The sequence below is a fragment of the Lepidochelys kempii genome, chromosome 11, assembly GCF_965140285.1.
Source record: "Lepidochelys kempii isolate rLepKem1 chromosome 11, rLepKem1.hap1, whole genome shotgun sequence".
NCBI classification, from domain to species: Eukaryota; Metazoa; Chordata; order Testudines; family Cheloniidae; genus Lepidochelys; species Lepidochelys kempii.
In genome coordinates, this window is record NC_136390.1 from 59,160,175 (window position 1) to 59,179,764 (window position 19,590).

A 19,590-nucleotide genomic window follows, 5' to 3' on the forward strand; every position below is an offset into this window, starting at 1 on the left:
AACCTTGTATGACAGAAACAGTAAGAAAATACTATCTCAATCCTTGTAGATTGTTTCATTTTGCTAGTCAAACTGACTGCAAATTCTATATTGTTACACGAACAGTAAGACTCAAAAGATTCATTGTAAAGTAGAGGAATTTATTACAAATTTAAAAAACACAGCATGGGGTACCCCAGTTTACTTACAGCAAATAAAAGCTACCATAGTAAGTCCAAAAAGATAATCTAATTATTCAAAATCTTTACTAGCTTTTGCCTGGTGTCCTTGATATGGAAAAATGTTTCCAGTTAAATGACTCTTAAGGTTATTTACTTTATTACATGGTTTCATTCCATAAATAACCAACTAGTAATGCCCTTGCCCAAAAGTATGCACTTTTCTGCAAGAAAACAGTAAAATGTAGTGTTTCCAAGTCTTATTTGAACACACAAACATTTTGACCACTAGCAAACCAATGGATACTTTGCAAAGACAAGTAATTTATCCTGAGTGATTGCTAACTCACATTGACTGCACATTAGAAGCCATGTACTTTTTGCTAGTAACATTTTTCATAAAAAAATACGCAAGACTAGTGAATGGTCTGAACTGGAGGGAAAAGTTTCAGTAGCTTATTTTCTGTCACTTTTAAGTCCTATAATGTCAAGGAGAAGAAATGTAATTTACTTAGAGAAACTACAATCAACCTGTTAAATTTCCTATTCAGTGCTAGAAAAGAGCAGGATCAGTTGTCCTAGACCTGAAATAAAGATACAGTGACAAAGCACCATAAAGGAGTCTTATTGGAGGGTACATCTAAACTATTAGTTATCTGTGTTACAGACTTGATATAGCTATTTGCTCATTTGAAGGCATTTCAGTAATTAACTTGATTTTTCTAGAGCTGATTAATTTGTTTGGAAATTCGATTTTTTTAAAACTTCGTTTGACAGAAATGTTCAGTCAGAATACAGGGGTCTTCTGCTCTATTCGCTCACACTTCACGCACTGCTTGTAAACCTGTAATAGGAATTCATGACAAAATAATTAGTTGGCAAAGACCTAGCTCAAAATGCAGTCCAGGATCTCAAAATAACTGTACAACTGTTTCCTTCCATGTTTCGTCACAGGAATAGAAAAGCAATCCTGTACATTAGAAGGGACAATTTATTGAAGGATGGACCCCATTTTAATTACATTTGGTCCCTTAATGGTCTCTTTTGGTAAACTCTCTGATGCATATAGGAAAGATAAAAGGAATTTGCTTTTCTGTTCAAAAGGGATGACACTAAATCTTGAAACAGAATCATCAGTTTGCATCTAATTTAGTTAAATCTAGAATTAAGCTGTCTGATTTGGGATAGATTGTCCACTAATAAAGTTCATTTCTCGTCCAGATTGTATCTGAGGTTCTCCGTATTAGACTTCTAGGGAGAACTACAAAATAAACAACTTATTCTTATCGCAAATACTGACCCTAGCCAACCCCCAGGTAAAATTTACTCATTATTTTAAGTGGCTACAGTTATTTCCTTTCTTCCTGTTTTATGCTTTGCAAGCTGGGTTTAATAAGGTAGGATTTTAAAAATCCATATTAAAAATATTAGCAATGGTCATATGAACATATGTATGCCAGCCTTGCAAAATCTTATTCTCACGCTCACTTGGGGTGTTTTGTTTTGACATAACAGTGACAGATCAGTTTCCCCCACTCCTCTCCATTATCTTCCATCAAAATGTAATAGGTATATACACTGGGCTCTCTGCTGATCTATTATGACAGTTTTGAAAGAAGGGTTTATATGTTCATTTATACTTCAGCCATAGAAAATTTCTAAATAAAACTTTTGTGCAATGCACAACCTTGATTATCCAAATGCCGTAAGGAAAAAATGAGGAGAAACGAGGGAATTTTCAGTAAGGCCCAGGTCCTAGAAACAAACACTAAGTTTAAAATACCAAACAATATCAAATATTGGATGGTCTGGTTTAAGCTGAATACTCAGTGCATGTACACTATAGTGAATTTGCCCTTTTTATTTTACATGTTTGGAATGGACTGGCACAAGTTACTTCTGGCTTTTCCCCTTGAGTTCTACAATCATTCCTGACTCGAGAAATAAAAATACATGTTCATTGTCCATGCATGAACTATTCTCACAATGCCAATGGATACAATAGATATACCTAATGCACTTGATAGTAAGTTTAACATATTACAGTAACATGTCTTAGACTTAGGCAATGCTAGATTGCAACAATTTAGGGTTTGTATGATTTAATATTTAAAATATCAAGACTGTCTTTGTTCTCTTTGTATAGTGCATAATAAATAATAGGTTAGTTCATATTATATTTATCAATTTTTTCCACAATTTAGGGGGACAATATTTTGTACAACTTAATTTCAGAATTATTTTCTTTGATTGAAAAGTCATTTTGTTCATTTCTTTCTTCAGATTGTTTTGATTTCCAAGAGTTTTTTTATTTTTGATTTAAAAAAAATCAATCTGAAATTATTTATCAATCCATTTGTCTGAATTGTTTCCAGGTTTAAGAAAATTAAAATGCCTTAAATCTTAAAGCAGGTAGCAACTGGCTTATCTGGAAGGACAAAAAAGTTTAAACTGTTGATTTAAAAATGGCCTCAGTGTAGAATAATCTGTTCCAAAATTAATCTTCAAAATATATTTGTGAACCTTTTTTCATTATTTTGACATTTTTCCCTTGAACTAAGCTTTAAAATTAATTACTAGATATCCAAAAAGCAAAGCAACCCACTTTGTATTTGTCACTATTTAGTAGTAGATCTTACCCCCTTAATTTTCTAATATGTTTACATTTATATACAATACACACACAACTGAGGCAACTGATAGTCAACATATGACAAATGTATGTACCTACCCACACACAAACCTCACATGGTGAGAAAAAGCTCTGCCCCAGTACATTCCACTATTCACAAAAGTAGTGCAAATAAAATATTTTGTCAGAAAACAATATTTTCACTATTCCAATGTTAAAGCAGGTGATTTTAATTACTTTAAAAGCTTAGTAAGAGACATATAAGAATTTGTTTGGAAATGTCAGATTTATCTATTTGATACTATTATATTTGCAAACCATACAAATATCTGATATAATAAATAATTGGTGTGATAAAATGTTCACTGATACAGAATGGAAGGACAGGCCTCACACAGCTAAAAAAGCTTTTTCAGGGTCACATCACAAAGGGTATTCCAATCTGTATTTGAGATGTACCATAAGGTACAAAGTCTCAATATTCTGAAAACTAAATTAAATGGATGGATAGTACAGTATTTAATCTTCACTTGCAACATTCGTTTAAACAGCTATTACTTGTCATCTTGCTGCCTGCATGAAAAATGGCTCACAGCTCAACCAAAATACCACTTAAAATAGCTTAAAAGCTGATCAAAGATTTAATTAGCAAGCCAGTTATTTTATATTTCCTTAAATTATGAAGCCCCAGAAAAAAGAGAGTTACAAATGCCAGCATATTATTGTGCACAGTTATGCTAAAAGCAAGGGATAATACATTTATCCTTACTTAAATGTGTATCTACACCTAGCTACAGTACCCATAGTTCCCCACCTCAGAGTTGTGCGTATATACTATCTCAGATGAGGAGGAATGTCGTATTCTACATTCTGACCTTCTCTTGTATACTGCAACTGTACTCAACTATTGCAGGGGTCTAAAACTAGTGCATGATGTTACATACCAAATGCATTATAATTATGGAGAGAGAATAGAGTGAGGTAAGGATAAAGAACTTAAGTCTAAATCTTTGTCACAGTTATCAGAAACCTATTATTTTAATAGTTTTGTACTTAGTTTAACAGTAGCATACAATACCCTCCAAAGTCAACTCTGATTATTCTTTGTTTGTATCCCAAGCATTTCCGTTTCAGTTAATGCCACAGTACTTTGAAGTTCACTGAAGCTCAGTACATCATATTTCACAACTACCTTGACATGGATTGATGGACACATCTAAAAGCATTAATGATATAGAGCACTGACTTGACACATTATAATGACTGCTTCATTTATGTTAATGGATGAGTCATTCCAGAACACAGAGAGGTTGATCAGCGAACGTCTGACACACAGCACTCAAAGGATCCTTTGGACTAGTTATTATGTATCATGTCAGTCCATAGTGTGGAACAACTAGGATGTTAATAGGGACAAAATTTGAACTCTATCAAAAAGCATCTAATAGAGAAAGTAGTGTGCATATACACAAAAGCAGGTTAACGAATACGTATAACAGATTTATAAAATATAACAAAGCACTCCACCAAAATAAGGACTAAACACCTTCAAAACTGGTTTTAAAAAAGTGACTAAAACGTAATTCAAATTTGAGCACCCATATTTGACTCCCCATTTGAAATCACAGGAATATTTCATTTTGCTGAACTGGTTTAACTGCATTTTGTGTAAGAAATGGATCAAGATATGGAAACTTGTTTGCTAAGTTTTAGCCTGAAGCAAAATTTTTTAGAAGAGTTATAAATTCCTTAGGTGAAAACTAACAATGGAAAATACAGAACATCGATAGCAGAGCTACCAAACATCACTTTTTATATTTTTGTGTACATCTCTATATAATATATATACACATACATAATAAACACTTGAAAAAATATATTAGGATTCTTCCAAAACTAGCCTGAACTTCTGACTTACGTTTCCACCTCAAGAACTAATATAAAGGAATAATTTGGTCCTTATCAATTTGAAATTATCTTTATCTTTATTAATATTCTTTTTTTTTTTTTTTTTTGGTTTAATCTGTTCCAAATACATCTCTACTCCTCTTTAAAAACATCAGACAAGCTTCTGCACAACCATAGCCATCATATTAAGTGTCTCCATTGCCTGTACTCTAGAAAACAAACTGACAAGTGTAGCCATCTCTTGCTATGTTGTGAAGCATCACTATTTTTACAGTACATATTTTTAGGTCAACTTTACTCCAGGGCATTACCTCTTCTACTCCAGATTTCGTCTTTGTTCTGTCAGTTTATGCATCCCTGGCAGTCCTTGCAACTTAGCTGCAGTTTTTAAAGAGACAAAGTGTTGTTTCCTTTTTCTTAACTGAATGTTTGTGTTTAAACATTTGTGATTTTTGCATAATTCTGAATGCTGTTTGATGCTGTCATTCCTCTTTGAATGTGAAATATGAAGATTAAGTGACCAAGTAACGAATTCAACAATAAAAATGTCTTCCTTTAACTGTTTAAACTATAAGCTTGAAAGTCACTTTGGAAAAAATGCTACTTGAAATGAGGGTGTTAAAAAGAGAAGAAGAATCAAAAGCTCGAAATAACATTTAAACAACCAACCCATTAAATAACCACTAGCAATGTAATGCCATTTTAGTTCTGAATTTCATACAGTCTTTATAAATCAAAAGATAGCCTGTTACTGGTAGCCATTTGTGTATATTTTTTCACAGTGAAAAATATAAAACCAAAGTGCCTACATAATGAAAAAAATTAACTCTCATCTGTTCCATGGGTTAATGGCCTGTAAAATTCCAGGTCACAACAGAGTAGAGAAACAAGGCTGAGACGTCCTCTTTTCTCCTTAGTTATCCAAAGAAAGAGACAGGCTAAACTATGATGAACATTCCCTTTTGTAATCAGAAATGAACTTTTAAGTAGTGATCTCCAGCATAGGTACCAACTGCTGCCCATCCATCAATCACTTAGATTCAGGACTTGGCTCAATGGCATGAGATCAGAGTTTTCTAGGAGATTGCCTGCCTCCATCAGCAAAACGATCAGATAATATTTACAAAATACAATGGATTGTAAATACAAAGGTAGTGAAGTGTGGTCCTTCTGGGAGAAAATACTGTGAGTACCCCGTTATACCAACATTGTTTCTAGAAAGTGTTGCACATTGACGCTTCAGTGTTTCCAGCAAACCATTATCTCAGTCCCTGATGCAGCTCCTTGGAGGATTATGTCTGGACTACAGTTTTCTTAATCTATGCTGTGACTGAACTAGGAACACCTAGAAAGCAGGAGGGGGCTTCCTAACAGCTTTGATACCATAGAATGCAGCCTGAGAATCCCTCTGTTTACCTGAAGATGCACTTGTTCAATTCAGTGATCATCACCTCACACAAATAGAAGCAGAGCTAGTAGTTAATTGTTTCTGGGAAAGCGTGTGTCTCCTTCCCATTTTTGAATTATTTCAACAGGTTTGGCCTTTCCAAATTCCAGTCTATAAGCGGAATGACCCTGTGTCCTGGCCGGGGGGGGGGGGGGGGGGGGCGGCGAGGAAGACTTATAACATAAATATGGCTACAACGCCATAAGTAGTACACTGTGACCTACGTTCTCTACTTACAGCCCTCTCTTTATCTGAGGGGCAACGACTTGGTAATAGGCATGTCTCCGCTGTAAACAGGAAGAGTTTCAGGAGTAGGAGAGTAGAGGTGAGGGTGGGGAAGGAAAAGAACAATTCTCATTTTTAATGGAAAAGTGCATTAGTCAGCCAGGAGCAATGACATTCCCCTCCCCCAGAACTGATTGCACAAGCTCAGAGAGGTCCAAAGTCACATTAGAATCTCTGAGGCACTCCTGGTTCTAAGAAAAATCATGATCCAGTAGTCTTTGCAGTACTGTAGACTGATAAAAACTAACCCGTTTCTATTTCTTAACAAAGCCAAAGCATCATCTCATAGGGATCACATTCACCATTTCCTCCAATATCACCAGTCTCACAGTGTTGAAATGGGACTGATCAGCCTACGATGGATTGCACGTCACCCAAGGAGAAAGGAAGGTGGGGGAAAAGGCATACAGTACATTTTATACTGCTTCACAACCATGTTCACAAAGGTGGGGACTGGGAGTGAGGGGAGATTTATTGCTGTTTCATACAAAATACAGGATGATATCTAAACTGAATCAAATGAGATCACAATGGTCAGTATTTTCACACTGTGGGATGAAGGTTCTTGTTCTTGCCCAAGGATGAACTGTCTGTTGGTTAAAGAGGAAGAGGGGAGTCAAAGCTACACCTGGGATATCAGCTGCATATTGAAACTTGGGGATCGAGACTGCTTTGTAAGGGGAGCCCCTGGGGTAAGGAGATCTTTACCTTCCCCAGTTTGGCCTAGCCGGTCCTCCTGTAGACTGATGGTTGAAAACCGATTGGAATTGCCAGCTGCTAGATTAGTAACACCCTCAGTGCCAACCCCAACAGTGGAAGCTGCTTGACCACCATTCACATAGTCAAATGATTTACTGGAGGAAGCACTGGCGGTCCGGATCAGGCTCAAGCTACTGGCTTTTGGTACCACCTGCCCAGCAGGCAGGCTGAGGTGTTTCTTTGTAGGTGTCATCTCAATTGTTTCCGCAGTAAGGTCAGTTGGTTGGTGCAGGTACTGCCTCCGAGCTACTGAATCTCGAGGGCTCTCATTGGATTTAGTGGCAGATGATGTTTCTTTATCCTTAGCTGAACGCCCACTTGCTGCTTTCCTTAAACTGCCTCTCTGGGATGTGGACGATAGAGGCTTGGTCCCAACTGGCTGGCTACTAAGGGAAGCTCCTGATGAAAATCCTTCGTCAGCATCATTGAGGTTCACAGACTCCTCTCTTCCATTTATACCCTCAGCATCTACAAAAACCCAGCACAAACAAATCAGACCCAGAAACTAAACAGTCAAGTTACATGAAGTGGATGTGTACAGATGTAAACAAAACATCACTAAAAACAAACTTCATTTTCAGCTCCAAACACTTTTCCACTAGTTAAATACTGATTCCTACAACCAAAAATCTTCCCGCTATACATAGTGGATGGTAACTTTAGTCAGCACCAAATTACAGTACTGTACGCTAGGAGCCTGATTTACCTCTGACTTGCCTTATTTTACACTGATGTAGCCTCATTCACTTCAAGGGAGTTATTCCTGATTTACACGTAAATATAAAAAATCAGGCCCCATATGGTTTATTTATTCTCTGTTCTATTCACATGCACTGTGCCCAGTTCTCTCTCACTTGTATAAACCTATTATGCTTTTGTGAGAGAAGAATCAGAGCCTCTTGTGTGTGTACTTTTTATCTGGGTAAACCTCTCAGCTTCATCATTTCACCACCTTCTGTAGAACTGATCAGCTCATCCTGATTTAGGGCTGTATCCCAAGAGATACAATAAATGCAGCTCCTGCTGAAGTCAATGTGAGTTGCTGCAAGAGCTCAGCAACCTTTAGGAATAGGTCAGACCATTGATCACCAATTGCCACCATGCATGCAGGTGTAGTAGATTTCAGCAGATGCCAACTGGCACATAATATGACTAAATTTTCTCCTGGAGGTAAACCCTAACTCTTAATTGTCATCTCTCCCCTAAACCCCAGTCCTCCTTGCACTTCCATGCAATTACATGAAGTAATCTTCCATCATATCACCTATAACCTGGCTACCTAAATATCTTCTATCTATTTGTATAGAATACAACATTAAGCTGCAAGTGCCGCACACTGTGGAAGAGACTTCATACTTCTGAACAGGACCTGCCTGTCAAACAGCAACCTATTGCTCCAGGCCATGAATGGAGAACAGAGAAAATCTAGAGGTGCCCTCAGTCTCCTGGGATGCAACCTGAAGTCTGGTTTTGAAAGTTGCGAGTTTAAAACCCAACTGTGAGGGTATGTCTACACTTCAATTAAAAACCCATGCCTGGCCCGTGGGGCTTGGGCTCAGGGTCTGTTTAATTGTGGTATAGATGAAATTAAACAGACCCTTATCCCGAGCTGAGTCAGCTGGCACAAGCCAGCTGCAGGTGTCTAACTGCAGCGTAGACATACACTGAGCGTATTAAGTTAGTGACCTTTGGAAACAAGTGTGGGTGCAAAGGTGGATGAGCTCTGCTGGTTTACCAGCTGTATTTACTGGCAGCAGGTTCCTTTGCAAACTACTTCTAGTCTGTGATTTTCATTTTGCTCCTTTATTTTCCATTACTAAGGAAACAGATGCATTTACTTCTTAAGTGTTTGCTTTCAGTCCTATACCATGAAACGGGCTGTACAAAAAATACCAAGTATTTTCATAAAAAAATTAATTTTGTTTCAGGACATTTTGAAGCCCCAAGGAAATTCATAAAGTAGTTTTTACATCAGAACATGACAAAATATGCATTTCTCATGTATTTGAACAGGACTTTGAATTTCAAAAATTGAAGTTTTTGCATTTGAGCAAAAGTGAGCTCATTTTCAATCCAGCTGTCTTACTTTCGAGATTAAAAAAGCTAAATTTTACCGTATTTTTTTTTTAAAATAAGGCCTTCAAGTTGTAAGAATTTCAGATTTCCCTGTGATAACCCTAAGTATGGCTGCTTGTCGGAAACCCCAGGGAGTGTGCATGTTTGATAGCTTCAACTGCTGCATTACTCCAGTGGCAGTTTGCTCACTCTGTTCTGGCACATACCAAAGAGATTGTCTGAAGCTCCTTAAACGGTGGCAAAAGGTTCATTCATACAGGAATGAACCTACCCTTCCACAGATTGTTGTCAGTGCACTGACAGAGGTAACACGTTGCTTTTAAACTTTCGAGTTACACTGCAGCCTCTTGAGGCCAGTACTTTGCTCTTGATTCTCCTTCATCATGAAAAAATCTCTCGCTTAGCTATGCATCATATTTCAGAAGCAGAACAGCTTTACAGATGGGGGTTTTTGGGTCCCTTTCAGAAAACCCTTTTCTTTGAAGCTAACATCACTGTTATTCCTGGGTTCAGCCTCTCAAGGGGGCACTTAGCCACTTTTTAACCTAAAGCCATTCTCAGTAGAGTACAATGCTGGTCTGCTTTATTATGTAATCCTCACAGGTTTAATCTAATCTTTAACCTCCCATAAACTGTAGGAGACTTCAGAGTACTGCAATCTTCATACCTAGAAAAAAAACTTGAGCCTTAGTACAAGACAAGTACAAACTCTAAGGGATATTTTCTAATTATTAAAATGCATTTACTACAACCTCCTGAATACATATTTAAAATGTGTTTTATTTTTTTTCCTGTTTGATCAAATCAGTCCTTTAGAAATATAAAGTGTTTGTCTTCTCATTTATTCACACAAATACTTCCCCACATTAAACAATGAGACATTTTATGAACAACCCATCACCACCACCACTATCCTCAAAGGTGCTGGTAAAAGGATGATACAACCGAAACACCCTGAAAACAAAAGCACCTTTTCCCATCAGACCCAGCATTTATGTTCTTTTATACAACCATGCAAAGCTGAATAAAAGTGCATTGATTAGGAACGAGGGCAGCAGCTAACACCTCCTCTCTCAACCCTCCCTTATTCAAATAGATGATGTGCAACTTGCAGGGAGACACCCCTAAGCAATATGGGAAAGCTTTATTTGGACACTGATGCAAACACTGTGAAGAAGCACCAAAGTGTTCATGAGAAAATAATCAGGGACGCTAAACAGATTATCCTACTTCAGAAAAACACCATGAGATAGCAGAAAGAAATTGGAAGGGTAAAATTGTAAAGTATCCATTCAATTTAGAGAGGAGAATGAGAGGCTCGGTGCAAGCTTTTGGATGCTGCAACCATGCAGAGGCCCAGGCAGCACAGCAATGCTGAAGAATGAAGAAAACAGACAAGACAACATGCAGGAAAATCTCCCTCTAGTCAGATCCCAGATACTCAGGAAAGTTCTCACTGGAGTGAAGTCTTTCACCTCAGTAAAATACACCTTAAATATATACAGGTATCCCACTGCATGGTAGTTTTCCTCTAAACACTACCCTCAGAAACAAGGGAGAGTGCAGTTCAGTTCCCTATACCCCTTATTTGGGGCAGAGAACCCAGAAAAAGTGGTAGGTTTCTTCTTTCCCAACAGAACAGTAACAATCAAAACAGCATCTTTCTCCTAAACAGCCCCATAATTGGACTAAAATCCTGGAAAGGAAGGAGCTTGTGAGAAAATGACAAGTCAACCACACAGCTTATGTCTTCAAGTTTCTCAACATTTTCTATAGAATTAGTGCTTCTCTAAAGAATGCACTTTTTATGTGACACAGAAGTCAATATGAAGTAGATCCTGCAGAAGTATTACCTTTATTTTGGGATTTTTTCCATGTCAGCTTTCCCCCTACTGTTATCTACTGGCCACAAATGACCATGTATACCTACTGCTGCAACCAACGAGAAGAGTATCAACACACATAACCCTTTTAAAAACACATCCTTTCTGTGGCGTCACTAAGCCACCTCTTGGAAAACAGCAGAACATTTCATGTATTGGTTCCAAACACTAGTTTAAAAGGGATATTTATACTGTTTATCCTTCTCATAATTAGATGCATAAACAAACTTGAATGAAAATGGAATTGAATGAAAGGGATTACTAGGGTTCACCAAGAAAGATCTTTCTCGTTTCACGCTGTTGTCAGGTAGGACATTGTCCCTCAATTGAAGGTATTTGCTAATTCAAGTTTTCAGCAAAATTATCATCATCAATAAATTAACAAGGTCATGTACAGAACATGCAAAAATCATCATGTAAGTATTAGTAGTCAAATCTGCTTTAGCTCTATGGTCACTTTCCACCCCAGAATATTACTGAGTGGCAGAGTTGTACAGTTTGAGCAAACAGGCAATTGTCAGCTTTCTATGTTAAGTTATCTGTTCAAATATTCTTCACTTTCATATCCAGGAAAACCATGCAAAGTGATGCAGACTCCAAAGGAACAAGTCAAATGATATGGATGTTTTTAAATAACTCAACTGTTAGAAAGGGAAGGCTACATTCTGGGCAACCATTTTTAAGGAAGGTTCTCTGCACAGCTGAGGACTTCTCCATATCCTTCAGGACATGCACATGCAACGGTCAGTACAGTGAAATAAGACGAATCAGAACAAATGGAGAACGGATGGGGTAGGGCTCTTGTTTACTGAGCATGCTCAAACTCACTACGCACCAGGGAGCAGATTTTAAAACTTCAACAGCATCATGTTTTTGTAAGCATCTTATTTTCTAAAGAAGTGGGATGTTGTGACCCTCATTCATGACGGGCTGATTCACTGCAGTGGGTTCCATGGTAACAATACATCAAATCTAGAAGAATCTCAGATTTTTGATTCCACAAGGACACCCCGAAGGGTATGCAGTACATATGAAACAGTCTGCAAATACTTTCACTGTTTCAGAGAAATTGTGACCTTTATAGCTGTTGGAAATGCCAAAGGAATGTTCACACAGAAAAGAAAACTTAAATTACAGAAACAGATTAGGAAGATCAGGACTCTCGCAAATACATTTTCAGCTAAAAGCCCAGGGAATTAAGCACACCACCACCAAGAGAAGTCATGAATCAAATTCACTGCATGAAAGCATACCTGTTACCGAGTACAGATAAGTTAATAGACTCACTAAAGGAAAATGAACCTCTATCAGACAACCCACAGAATATTACATGTGGCTGCAAGGGCAGCTGTTGCAAAATCCAACAGCATACACCAAGAGAACCTGTTTATGAAGAAAAACGGTCACTGTTTTAAAGTGGCTAGAAACGTGACAACTTGATTCCATTTAGGGGATTGGTGTAGTTGTTTATAGCCAGTCCACTCACGCAGGCTAACAACAAGATGGTGAAGCTTTAGTGAATAGAAGTGTGGGGAATTTATTCAAAGCAGAACACTGGGAATCTACATCTTAGGCAAACCCAACTTTAACAGTGACAGGAAATTCACTTTGGAATTTTGAAACATTGTTCCAATACTATCTTGTTAATCTAAAGTTGTAGTAAGATTCTTTTATACCCTAAAACGGATTCATCACGTTTTCTGAACTGGGCTCATGCTCATTTGGTGCCGTATTTTTCTCGCAAATATTAGAGTAAACATGCTCAGTAATAGGAAATTTCCAAGCAATCTCAACACTCTTAGATGCTGCCCTTGCCTTTTCGTTAGCCATGCCAAGCTGCCTTTCACCACACAGAGATGCAAGCCCCAGGCCAGCCCACATGATAACAAAAGGTAGTACCTGACCTGGTGCTAGGTATATAGGGGATGTGTGTATTGCAAAGAGAAGCTAATACACCGTGGGGTAGTGGAAACACGCACTAGAATGGAAAGAAGTTCTGCTTGGGGATAGGGAGCCAGGATCTTCCTCCGGCAACTGCCTCACTGACTTCTGCCTCCTCTCTGTCCTACCCTCTGTTGTGGCTGCTGCCAAGGTGGGCTCCGGTGAGCCATGCTCAGGGGTCCTGCGCACCAGCACCTCCCCCTCTTGCTCACGTTTGATCCCTAGGTCTGTGGAGCCGTGTTGGATCGGGGAGCCAGGAATGCTTGAGTCAGCCTCGTTTGAGAAGTCAAAGCCATCTGGGATTCAACACATAAAATTTTAGTGCTTTTCTGTTCCTTTCTAGGCATTCCAATCCAGGCAGGGAAAAGAGAAGATGTATGTGGACATGGAAAAACAAAAGCACTTAGAGCTGATCTACACTGCACTGTACTGTGGGTTATAGGGGGGTGCAAATTGCAGAGTGCACGGAAATGGTATGTTCTAATTGCTCCATGTGAACATTGCTGGAGCAAACTAAAAGGTACCTAAGCTTTTGAAAGAGGAGTATGTTAAATGCGAACTTTGTACCTTTTAGTTCATGCCAGCAGCATCCACAAAGGACATTTAGAGCACACCATTTTGGTGCACTCCGCAATTCACACCCTTATAGTCCACACTGTATGCAGTGTAGACATAGCCTTACTTATATACACACATGCACATTTGTGTGCACACCCACAGAAAAAGGAAGATCAACTATATTGTATATGTGAGAGACTGGCAAATGAACGAAACAATATCAGTGGTAAGGACAAACATGACTTAAAATCTGCAAAATGGTAACGTTTTCTTCCAGACTTGGGCAACCTGACTTGACAGATCATGAAGCACTCTGGTTCTTGATACATAAAAATAAACTGTAAAAGAAGGGACAGGGGTTTGAAACCAGGGATCAAGTTTTCCCTCTGCAATATTTTAAGTTCCCACTTTTTACTTTCAGCCATTTATGCAGCTTTTTCAATGGATGTTTTTATACATGCAGGAACACAAAGCTTTTAAATATGACAGTGATTTCTAAGCAAGCTTTTTGCCACACTTATACTGAAGGTGCACCTGACCATGTCAAGAAAAAACCACCACCACATCTATTTTTCTTCCTTGCAGAGTTAAATACTATTCTTAGCAATATACGTATCCATCAAGAAAAACAGGGGACTGAAGGGGAATGAGATAAATTACCCAAAAGTAGTTTAGGGATTTTTCTCTAAGAACAAATGGTCTGATTTAGAGGTGCACAATTCAATCTCCCACAGACTTAAGTGGGATCGGTGGTTGCTCAGCACCACTGAAAAAGTCAGGCCAATAGTACTTCTTGCACTAATTACAGATGGGAGGCAACATGGTCTAATGGACTGAGTGTGGGACTGGGAGCCAAGAACTAATCGCACATTGGCCATTGATACTCCATGCTACGCGACATGGAAAATTACCTAACCGCTCAAGCTTCTCCATCCGTAAAAGGAGGTAACATTTACTTACCTACCTCACAGGAGTGCTGTAAGGTTTAAAGAGTTCATGGCTATGCAGTGCTCTGAAAAGTTGTAAAGCACTATATATATTGTTACAAAATATTGCTGTTTTAAAAACAATTAAATGAAACTATTCTGCCAACATTCAGATTCAGAAACTAATTGGTAACGATGGAGATGAACACAGTGCAGTATGTTATTAGCGGCACTGTGGGACTACTCACCTTCTCTCCTCCACCGATGGCGGCGGATGGAAGCTGTCGTAATGGCAGTCCGAGAGATCCTGGGCACTGTAGGAGTAACCTCCACCTTCAGCACCTTCTGGCCTTCTTGCGACACATCAGGGGCATCAAAGGGCAACGAGTTCTTCATGGCATTCGCAACCTACGGTAACAGTAAAATCCTGTGCAAATTCACCACCCTCAACTATATTAAGAGCAGTGCCAGATTTCTTCGTCAGACTGGATGGGGAGACAAAGATTTGGCAACAGTATATCAGGCTACCACACAGACATGGCAGTGACCTCAGGACTTCACGTTTCATGACCACTGACAGGCTCATTGCAAAGCTGACATACCTGGACTACAGAGGACTTCCTTCTCCCTAGGAAGGTTTGAGCTTCCCCATTCTCATTTCATTAAATGATTTATTTGTTTTGCTGCAGATTCACTGCAGAAAGAGAGAGTGTTCTAACAGAGTCAGACTTCAAATGAAACCCAGTAGTACTATCCTTCAAGAATGAGGTCACAATCCATGTCAATGCAAACAGCACAAGTGCAATCAGTGGCTACATAAATAAAAGTAGTGTTACCGTCAAAGGTCACATGATTAGCTCTCGATCTTCAACTACCCCTTTTTGTCAGTTTTCTACAAAATTTTAGAGAACTGCAGCATGACAAGCTCCACAATAAATTGTTCTCTACAATCAAAGATAGGTACTAGAACTGATGATAAAGCTGGAGCTCTACTTTGCAGCTCTAAGAGAGAGAGCAACTGATCTCTTCCAGCTTTGAGACTTAAAATACTATTGTAAACATAAAAGCAGCTGTAAAAATGGCATTATGGGCTTCCACATGTATTGTCTTTCAGTAACGTCCAGATGAAACCTCCCAGTTTACAAATAAAAAGATGGCTCTTCTAATAGTCAAACTAGGCTAGAAAAGTCAAGTTGGGTTTTTTGCAGCATGTGCACCATCACCAGTGTAATAAACTTGCAGTCAACATTTCAGAATTTGGTTCACAACTTTTTTTAATAGATGAGAAAAATAGAATCCAGCTCATCATCTGTGGCTGTGTTGACTCTGCAATAGTAACACAATAATAAAATGAATACTTTTCACTTACATATCTTAATTCAAGGATCTCAACATTTATTAAAACTTCCTCTAATAAAGTAAGCTGATAGTATTCAAAGGGGAGTGATAAGTTGAGTAACAAGGTATCGTTTCCCTAGTTATTTTTCTGCCTTTAATCTCACTCAGTCCCATCCTATACAGCAACAACAATTGCTATTGTAAGTAGGACAAGCTTTTTTCTGTAATGTAGTTAACAGGCATTACGAAGAACAATGCTATGTAGTCACCCAACTGTTTTTTTCTTGGATCATTTAAAGTCGTCAGTGATTTATCAAAAGTCGAGACTGCAGAGACAGAAGTATTTTAAAGACTGAAGTTTGTATTAGGATGTATAACAGAACTGCAAGACATGGCCCTTTTAAAATCAAGTAATTTATTTGGTTGCTCATGGCAAAGATACGCAAACATCCATGAAATATATTTTAAAATTGACAGAACAAAACCCGGAGATGGATAATCCAATGTCAATTCAACTGAAATCCAGATTAACTAAGGGCAGGTCTACACTACAGCTGGATGGACACTCTGAGATCAATCCACCAGCAGTCGATTTAGCGGATCTAGTAAAGACCCGCCAAATCGATAGCAGATTGCTCTCCAGTCGACCCCTGTACTCTACCTCCAACAAGAAGAGTAAGGTAAGTCGACAGGAGATTTTCTCCCATCTATCCCCCGTAGCATAGACCCCACGGTAACTTGACCTAAGGTACGTTGACTCCAGCTACGTTATTTACGTAGCTGGAGTTGCGTAGCGTAGGCTGACTTACCACGGTAGTGTAGACATAGCCTTAGTACACACCTTTAACAAGAGGTTCTACTGTGACATAGAGGCTCATTGCTTCCAACTGGCAAAGGGTCCATGACTGTCAGCAACTCCTACTAGGCCTGACAAACTCACTATACCTAACACACTGCTTTCATAGTATTTATCCATAAATCGTGTCTTGTAAAGTGTCAAATGAAATGCCCTACGCTACCAGCACTCCCAGCTATCTTCGAGACACCACTGACTTCCTGAGGAAACAACAATCCTTTGGTGATCTTCCAGAAAACACCATCCTAGCCACTATGGATGTAGAAGCCCTCTACACCAACATTCCAAAGATGGACTACAAGCCATCAGGAATAGCATCCCCGATACCATCATGGCTAACCTAGTGGCTGAACTTTGTCCTCACCCACAACTATTTCAGATTTGGAGACAATTTATACCTTCAAGTCAGCGGGACTGCTGTGGGTACCCACATGGCCCCTCAGTATGCCAACATTTTTATGGCTGACTTAGAACAACACTTCCTCAGCTCTCGTCCCTAATGCCCCTACTCTACTTGCGCTACATTGATGACATCCTCATCATGTGGACCCATGGAAAGGACGCCCTTAAGGAATTCCACCAAGATTTCAACAATTTCCACCCCACCATCAACCTCAGCCTGGACCAGTCCACACAAGAGGTCCACTTCCTAGACACTACAGTCCTAATAAGTCATAGTCACATAAACACCACCCTATACCAGAAACCTACTGACCACTATACTTACCTACACGCCTCCAGCTTTCATCCAGACCACATCACACAATCCATTGTCTACAGCCAAGCTCTAAGATACAACCATATTTGTTCCAATCCCTCAGACAAAGGCAAACACCTACAGGATCTCTATCAAGCATTCTTAAAACTACAATACCTACCTGGTGAAGTGAAGAAACAAACTGACAGAGCCAGAAGTCACCTACTACAAGACAGGCCCAACAAAGAAAGTAACAGAATGCCACTAGCCGTCACCTTCAGCCCCCAACTAAAACCTCTCCAGCACATCACCAAGGATCTACAACCTATCCTGAAGGACGACCCATCACTCTCACAGACCTTGGGAGACAGGCCAGTCCTCGCTTACAGAGCCCCCCAACCTGAAGCAAATACTCACCAGCAACTACACACCACACAACAAACACACCAACCCAGGAACCAAACCCTGCAACAAACCCTGGTGCCAACTCTGTCCACGTATCTATTCAAGGGACACCATCATAGGACCTAACCACATCAGCCACACCATCAGGGGCTCATTCACCTGCACATCTATCAATGTGATATATGCCATCATGTGCTCTGCAATGTACATTGGCCAAACCGGACAGTCTCTACTCAAAAGATTAAATGGACACAAATCTGACATCAGGAATCATAACATCCAAAACCCAGTAGGAGAACACTTCAATCTCCCTGGTCACTCAACAGACCTAAAAGTGGCAATTCTTCAACAAAAAAACTTCAAAAACAGACTCCAACGTGAAACTGCAGAACTGGAATTAATTTGCAAACTGGACACCATCAGAGTAGGCCTGAATAAAGGCTGGGAGTGGTTGGGTCATTACAAAACCTAAACTTAATTTCCCCCTACCATTACTCACACCTTCTTGTCAACTCTCTGAAACAGGCCACTCTCATTACCACTTCAAAAGTTTTTTTTTTCCCCCCTTGGTATCCTGCTGTCAATTGAATCATCTCGTTAGACTAACCTCACACTTGGTAAGGCAATTCACATCTTTTTATGTATTTATACCTGCTCCTGTATTTTCCATTCCATGCATCTGATGAATTGGGTTCTAGCCCACGAAAGCTTATGCCCAAATCAATTTGTTAGTCTCTAAGGTGCCACAAGGACTCCTCTTTTTTTTTTTAAATGAAAGCTGGTCATTGTATTGTTGTGAAATGTATGTACTGTACTGACATTTTAAAAGTTTTGTTTAGAAACTGTAGTATCTAAAGTCTAACTGGCACAGCTGACAAACAGATTTCTTCCAGACAGGAGATAAGATGCGTCTGTCAAATGGAAATTGAGCATTGAAAGCCAAATCTGCATACTGCAAAACAGGCAGATGGGAAGATGCTGGAGACTGGTACCCACAGGGGGTTGTCTTGTCTCTGGGGTGCAAAGACAATGGAGTGTGCGGTATAAGAAGGAAGCAGAGGGACCACTCTTTTATTCTGCACTTGAGGGGGTGACCAGGCAGTGCGCTTATGCCCATGAAAACAAGCTCTCAAACAATGTTGGCTGAAATGATGTAAGGAAGTTCTTAGATGAGAAATTGCTTTAGACAGGGTTAGCTTGTTATAGTTCAGTCTAAGTCTACCAGAAGTGTGTTATATTTTTGTTTTGTTTGTAACGTGTTATTCTTATTGCCTTTTCTCACTATCTCTTAAAATCTTTACCTCTGTTATTAAACTTATACTGTAGAAGCTCAGAATTATGATCACCTTGGGAATGGAGGTTGTTCATAACTCTGAACAAAACATTATGGTTGTTCTTTCAAAAGTTCACAAACAAACATTGATGTAATACAGCTTTGAAACTTTACTATGCAGAAGAAAAGTGCTGCTTTTAACCATCTTAATTTAAATGAAACAAGCACAGAAACAGTTACCTTGTCAAATATTTTTTAAAAATTGTCTTTTTTTTTTAGTAGTTTACATTTAACACAGTACTATACAGTGTTTGTTTCCCCCCATCCTAACTCTGCTACCTTGTACTCTTCTGGTTCCAAATTAGGTGTGTGGTTGACTGTTCAGTTAGTAACTCTGGTGTTTGTAACTGAGGTTCTACTGTACTTGTTTTCACAATAAGTAGATTAT

The 19,590-nt window shown here is 39.0% G+C and overlaps 1 protein-coding gene across 17 annotated transcripts in view; it reads right to left on the reverse strand.

The window, feature by feature from the left end:
• Positions 1–986: 986 nt before the first annotated feature.
• Positions 987–19,590, reverse strand: part of HYCC2 (hyccin PI4KA lipid kinase complex subunit 2) — a 98,165-nt gene continuing 79,561 nt past the window's right edge. For 16 of the 17 annotated variants that reach the window (XM_073306364.2, XM_073306362.2, XM_078848016.1 and 13 more), the window contains 3 exons: positions 14,822–14,981; positions 13,218–13,385; positions 987–7,657 (listed from right to left, as the gene is read on the reverse strand). In XM_073306364.2, coding sequence (XP_073162465.1) covers positions 7,053–7,657; positions 13,218–13,385; positions 14,822–14,981 — 933 coding nt within the window. In that variant the 3' untranslated portion in view covers positions 987–7,052. The remainder of the gene's footprint in view (positions 7,658–13,217; positions 13,386–14,821; positions 14,982–19,590) is intronic. The other variant, XM_078848020.1, reaches the window with a different exon arrangement.